This window comes from Habropoda laboriosa, unplaced genomic scaffold (assembly GCF_001263275.1).
Source record: "Habropoda laboriosa isolate 0110345459 unplaced genomic scaffold, ASM126327v1 scaffold291, whole genome shotgun sequence".
In the NCBI taxonomy this organism is placed as follows: domain Eukaryota; kingdom Metazoa; phylum Arthropoda; class Insecta; order Hymenoptera; family Apidae; genus Habropoda; species Habropoda laboriosa.
The window spans coordinates 2221840-2228328 of record NW_017100515.1 but is presented as its reverse complement, the minus strand read 5'-3'; the positions used below and the strand labels follow the sequence as shown (position 1 = coordinate 2228328).

General features: G+C 25.7%; 2 protein-coding genes across 2 annotated transcripts; one reads left to right on the top strand and one right to left on the bottom strand.

Moving 5' to 3' along the window:
* The first annotated feature begins 286 nt into the window (after window positions 1-286).
* LOC108576423 (dihydroxyacetone phosphate acyltransferase) lies at window positions 287-2796 on the top strand. Its single transcript, XM_017939414.1, has 6 exons — window positions 287-581; window positions 653-1063; window positions 1152-1659; window positions 1734-2032; window positions 2124-2377; window positions 2467-2796. The coding sequence occupies exons 1-6, from the start codon at window positions 290-292 to the stop codon at window positions 2794-2796; spliced, it is 2094 nt and encodes a 697-aa protein (XP_017794903.1). The 5' UTR covers window positions 287-289.
* Window positions 2797-2995: 199 nt separating this feature from the next.
* LOC108576429 lies at window positions 2996-4231 on the bottom strand. Its single transcript, XM_017939424.1, has 5 exons — window positions 4128-4231; window positions 3783-4041; window positions 3502-3685; window positions 3223-3389; window positions 2996-3142 (listed from the first exon to the last, which is right to left on the bottom strand). Exons 1-5 carry the CDS (start codon window positions 4229-4231, stop codon window positions 2996-2998), a joined length of 861 nt encoding a protein of 286 aa, XP_017794913.1.
* Window positions 4232-6489: the final 2258 nt, after the last annotated feature.

Sequence of the window (6489 nt, the reverse complement as noted above, 5' to 3'; positions counted from 1 at the left end):
ATTAAAAAAAGATGAATTTTATTACGAAAGTTTAGGTAATTAAGGTACAGTGTCTGAAGAAGTATAATCAATTAAAAAATCATGCTATGGCCTATGGTTACACATGTATGATGTGCAGGTGCATGCACAGAAAGTAAATAAAATCGAGGAAAACTGAATTGTTTGAATTGAAAATTTGTGGAATTTAGACATTGGACTTTACTTAACTTTTGTAATTTTAACTAGATATTCGCAAGTGATAGGTGAACCTATGAATTAATCAAATTTTTGTAGACATTTTGTATTTAAAATGGAAAAGTATTCAAAATTTGTGGATTTATTATCTATAAGAAGACAAGATTGTGATATTTTATGGGCTTCTCGCCCAATGGACCCATTATCACCACATAAACTTCCACCAGAATCTAAATATTCTAGAAATCAAATGATTAAGGCAGTGTTAAATGATGAAAATGTTAAGTTAGCAATTACTTCTTTGGCTGCAGTATATCAAACAGGTGTAAAAGATGTAACCAAAAGGGCTCATGTTATAATAAATGAAATGGCTAGTAAAGCACACTTAGCCACTGTTCGTTGGATAGGTAAATCTAAAGTTTCTTATTTAAAATTATGTTTCTAATTTATTAAGTTATAAATAATGTTTAAACTTCAGGTGTAATTATTACAAAAGTTCTTAAAAGAATTTTTATGAGTATTTATATCAATGAAACTACAATATACAAAATGAAAAAGGAAATGCAAATTTCTCAAGTTCAATATGTTTACGCACCTTCCCACAGAAGTTACTTAGACTTTGTATTACTATCATACATATTATTTTCTTATAACATGGCACTTCCAAATATTGCAAGTGGGATGGATTTCTATCAAATGCATATAATAGGGGAGTTGTTAAGAAAAACAGGAGCTTTTTACATGCGACGTAGCTTTGCTAATGATTTGTTATACAAAAGAATATTTAGTGCATATGTAATGTCTCTAGTAAAGCATAGTGACAGAGCCATTGAATTTTTCATTGAAGGTACTCGAAGCAGAAGTTTGAAGAGTATAATACCAAAGTTTGGTATGTTAAAATTAATGATTTCATCTCCATAACTTTGATACAGCTATTATACAATGAGAACATAATGTATATATGATTTTATTTTTAGGCCTTCTATCAATCATTTTAGACAGCTTATTAGATGGCAGTGTACCTAATATATATTTTGTACCTATTAGTATTAATTATGAACGACCCCCAGAAGAATTGTTATTTGCATATGAACTTTTGGGAGTACCAAAACCAAAAGAATCTACTGTTGGTCTCCTTCAATCTCTATCTATTTTACAGAAACCACATGCTTATGGTTGTGTTGTTTTTAATATTGGAGACCCTATACCAGCATGCCAATTTTTAAAGATGGAACATCGTAAAGCAAAAGTGCTATCACCTTATGCAAAATTACCAACAACTGTTACTGAGAAGTTGGCTTATTCTATAATAGACTCACATAAAAGAAACACAATACTTATACCTTTTAATTTAATTGCCTTATTATTTAATGAGAGAAGTCAAACATGTACAGATGATCCATATACATTAGATAACTTAATCAGTGATTACTTATGGTGTAAAAATCTTTTAGAAGCATTTAATGCAACAGTTCATACAGGGAGGTAAGTTTCACAAAATAGTAATAGTATTTCAATATTACATATGACATTAGTACAATAGGAAGAATTTTATTTAGGTCATTTGATAGAGATGATGAAATTGCAAACAATGTGAAACAAGAAATATTAGATACTTTAAAGCCTCATGAAGAATTACTTATGTTTGATACATTAAACATTTTGAGACTTAAAGAAAGGCACAGAGAAACAAAATTAAAGAGCAATGCTCGTGTTAAGGGACATACTTTATCAGAAAGAACTATGAGAATAGCTATACCTGTCATTAATATTTCAATTTATTTAAATCCAGCTTTATCCTTTTTGATAAAACCAGCTATTGCCACTGTAGCAATAGGAATGAAAAACATTGAGCTTGGTAATATTACCATTACTTGATTTAGTCATTACTTTATATATATCTTATATATAAAATTGCTAAATAAAATTTTTGTTACTTTTATGTCTAGCAATTGCATTCAAACGATATGCGCTATTAAGAACATTATTGAGTACAGAATTTGCAATGCCTTTAATAGAAGATGAATCTGTGATAAAATCAGAATGGGAAGAAACGTTAAATTTATTATCAAATCGAAATTACATAAGTATTGACAATAATACATATATACAGAGGAAAGATACCAAAGTATTTTCCCTTTTATATAATGTAATATTACCATTTATAGATACAGTATACGTTACATGTCTTGTCTTATTTGAGGTAAAACTAAATATTTTTATGGTGTTCCATATTTATTATATTAAACATTTTTTTAAATATATAAGAATGCATATTTTTTTCAATTATAGTGGGATGAATCAAAATCAAATTATATAACGACGCAAGCAGTTTTGGTTGAAACACAGAAACGAATAGAAGAAGCGTTTCTCGAAGGACGCGAATGGGGACAACACCCTTATTCTTTATCGCTTGATTTGATTAATACAACAATATACAATCTACTAACACAAGGTATTCTAGTACCATATGAAAAACGAAATATGTACCAAGTTGACAAAATTCAGTTGGCGCTAATTCTTGCACAATTGAAAAATCTTTCGCTAAAACGACCATTAGGTTTATATCTTTATATGGCGTTATTGCCTATATTACCACCCCCTTTATCTGCTAAATTATAAGAATAGGATGTTCACATCAAATCTGGGAAGGTACATGTTAAAGCAGATTAAGTTTTACAAGAAATTTATTTGGCTGTGAAAGTTTTAATACACATTGTGTTATAAATATTGGTTTAATTAATATATGATTACTTTTTGTTATAAATATAAAGTCATTATAAAAGATTATTTAGTGTGATATAATCATATGATGAATTTATTAAAACTTAGAAGGAAAACTATGTAAACCTTGAAGAATCCTTGCTGTGTCATCGTCGAATTTGTTTATAGATTTCTTTCTTCTACCAAGAAGGAAAGTAGCACCAGTAGTAGTTGATGCAGAATTGTTCATATTTCTAAATAAAAGCTGAAAAAAATTATTACATAAATATTTAAATCGTAATTATTACTTATAATAATAAGTCTTATACATAATTTATTAATTACCATGACTAATCTAACAAGATACACTGCAAATGTAAGAAATGAAATAGCCATAAGTGCCCCTTCTATGGAAGGAAATCCTGCAGCATGTTCTTGATCATAACTGTGATCATAATGTTCAACACCTCTTTTCTTTCGATCAGCCATTATACTTTCTGCAAGCCGAGATTCTGAAAATATAAATAAATACTTGATTACTACATTCTACATTGATCACTCTTTGCTCTCATTTATTGATTTATTGTAATTCTTGTTGCTTGTTAGTATTCATTTTTTTGTTACCTATTTCCGTAATTAAAGTATATTCAAATGTCTTTAAAAATTGAATCTTTCCTTCACTTGATGTAGGTTGAGATTTCAAAGTATGGTGAACATTTTTAAGTATATCCACAGGCAGATATTTTAAAAGTTCTGAATCGTTTGAAATAAAAGACATATTCAAATATTGTTCGTTTTCTTTTCCTTTCTAAAAATCGGAAGTAATAACGAAATATTAATAAATTTTCGATTGTTTTTTCGAATTGAGCTAAAAAGTTAAATTGTAATAATAACGGTTTAATTACATTAATAGTTAAAGGAACTGTTGTTTCATATTTTTCTGTGTTAGTCACAAATACATTTTCTTTATCAGTATTTTTCAAAACTGTAGATTCTTTAATAGTATCTTTCATGTTATAAAGCTCGTGTTCTCCACTTTTGTTAACTATTGTTTGTTCTATTTTTGCATCTGTATAAGTAAAATTTTGATACCTATGAGAAAATTGATTTTCCACACCTTTTTGAGCAAATTTATAAAAATGATCTTGTTTCGCGGTAGGTATTCTACAAATAAGAGATAAAGTATTCTCATAAAATGTTGATATATATTGTGATTTTGATATTATTTAATATAATGGTTTCATGCTTACCTGTACACTTTTTTTTCATCAGAAAATTGAGGCATGTCTATCCATTCTGCCAAAGTATTGTTCAATAAAAATATATTAAATAATAATATGCTTGTTACTAGCATTTTAATTAATTAAATTATATAGCTTTTATAATAATATTTATAAACATATGTGTTCAGTGATATTGCACAATAATAATAGAAAGTAACAATTCATTTGTTGTACATATTTATGTCCATTAAATAAAATAAATTTGTATATATTGTGCACTTGATTTAAAAGTACTCACTTGTCTAACTGAAAGTGTGTTTGGATATGTAGTGTGACAGGAGCCAGGATGTTATTATTTCAAGCAGAAGTTCTGTTAGATTTAACGAGGGCAAGGATTAGCTTTACAACATAATGACATCAATTCACTGAACATTCGTAAACATTTTTATTTACGAAATTTTCTTTTAAATTCATCGTTTAAAAAACGTTTTCATTTTTTTTCGTTTCTAAAACGAAAATTTACGAATCATTTTAAAATTATCTTAACAGGAAATATAAAGTATTACGAAACTTTTTAGCATTAATAATTTATTTATTCACATCATTATGATAAGTACAATAATGATTTAACATTTCCATATTTTCATGAAAATTTGTTAGTTTCACTTAAATTGAGGCATGTCTATTATATCCTATCCATTATAACTTATCACTGTCTTTTAAGTACTTTTTGTCTGTTAATTATATAAATGTCATAAACTTAATTTGAACAAAATATATTATTGATTATTATGAAATTTAACATTTTTATAAAAACTTTAAAATATTGTTTAAGTAATACAAAAATTAAAAATAGATTTAATATGTACAAACAAATGATTTGTATAATAATAAAAAATACACTGAATGCATCTTACTGCAAAAATATAAAAACATTACAAATACATAGCATTGTGCATCAAATTATTGCGAATATTGTAAAACATGTACATAAAATGCATAAAGTATAACATTATCTATGGGCATTGCACAAATTTTTTTATATATAATTAAAAATACATTTGAAAAATTTATTACAAAATTGTAATAAATGATCTGCTTATACCTGGACTTATTGTCCCAATAATACTAATTATTTAAATGTAGCACTTTAATGTAATTATGATAAATATTTTAAAATTAAACAATGAACATACCAGTAAGCATATACGTAGTATTTATTGCATAATTAAAATAACTTTTTAAAGGAAATTAAAAATATAGGCCATGTACCGTGCACAACAATGCATTCAATGCTACATTAATTAAATATATAAAAAATTTAATAAAAAATGGAATAATTAAGTATTTTGTAATCCAATATTTTTAATAAATCATGCACATGAGATTCGGTTAATTAATCGATGAATAATTAAAATAATTTATATACTCATAGTACAATCTCAGAAAATATAAAATTATAGTAAAAAACTTGTGCTAAAATGTAATATTGCATTTAAAATATTGGTATAATGCTTAGGAAAGTCAAATTTTTCATCAAAGATCCAAATTTTATTACTCAAAAGCAACTCAGTCTTTATGATATAATTGACTACAAAATAAAAGATTACATTTATATATGTTTAATTGTTTAATTCAAAAGGAGATTGTTTTTGTTGACTATGAATATTTTAATTATTTATAATTTACTCCTATTATTATACTAAGACCAGTAGCTATGAACTATGAACTTTTAATAAATTATCTAGTAGCATGTTATGCATTTATTAAATCTTTAATACAAACTGGAAAGAGATATCTCAAACTCACAATAAAGGTACTTTTAATTCAATTGTTTCATAAATATTGAAAACTTTACTCTTAATTACAGGAAGCACATGGAATTACAAATATCCATTACATTAATTAAAAAGATAGAATGTAATTAATTTAAATTTTCTTCTTTTGGATTGATTTTGGAATGTTTTTTTTTAGTGGAACAATGTTAAATGCACAATAAACAATGTAAAATAACTGTATGCACTAATGTAATAAAATAATAAATACATTTAAAACATGCAACTAATATTTTCTTCTTTTATATATTAATAAAAATGATTTCAACAAATTTTGTTTGTTATTTCCTAATACAAAATGTATCACAATAGTAATTATATTCACAACATTATGACAAAATTCTTTCAAAATATGCATAATCGACTTCAAATTATTTGGAATACACTAATGTAATTATTAATTTTTTCCTTGTTTTTATAGTCAGTAAAGTTTACAAAGTTTATTATTATATGTAAGATCGAAAGATTAAGAAGACTTGTTTTATAAAGACTTACTTTTTATCACTTAACAATCAATAATTTGAAGTATATTTTTTGACCATGGTTTTCCTATT

What these genes read in the sequence shown, in the direction of transcription:
- LOC108576423 (XM_017939414.1), top strand. Translation starts at nt 290, where the DNA reads ATGGAAAAGTATTCAAAATTTGTGGATTTATTATCTATAAGAAGACAA. An exon ending in AGCCACTGTTCGTTGGATAG is followed by an intron (nt 582 to 652) that starts GTAAATCTAAAG and finishes TTTAAACTTCAG; the next exon opens with GTGTAATTATTACAAAAGTT. An exon ending in GAGTATAATACCAAAGTTTG is followed by an intron (nt 1,064 to 1,151) that starts GTATGTTAAAAT and finishes TTTTATTTTTAG; the next exon opens with GCCTTCTATCAATCATTTTA.
- LOC108576429 (XM_017939424.1), bottom strand. Translation starts at nt 4,231, where the DNA reads ATGCTAGTAACAAGCATATTATTATTTAATATATTTTTATTGAACAAT. An exon ending in TACTTTAATTACGGAAATAG is followed by an intron (nt 3,390 to 3,501) that starts GTAACAAAAAAA and finishes TTATATTTTCAG; the next exon opens with AATCTCGGCTTGCAGAAAGT. An exon ending in ATCTTGTTAGATTAGTCATG is followed by an intron (nt 3,143 to 3,222) that starts GTAATTAATAAA and finishes AATTTTTTTCAG; the next exon opens with CTTTTATTTAGAAATATGAA.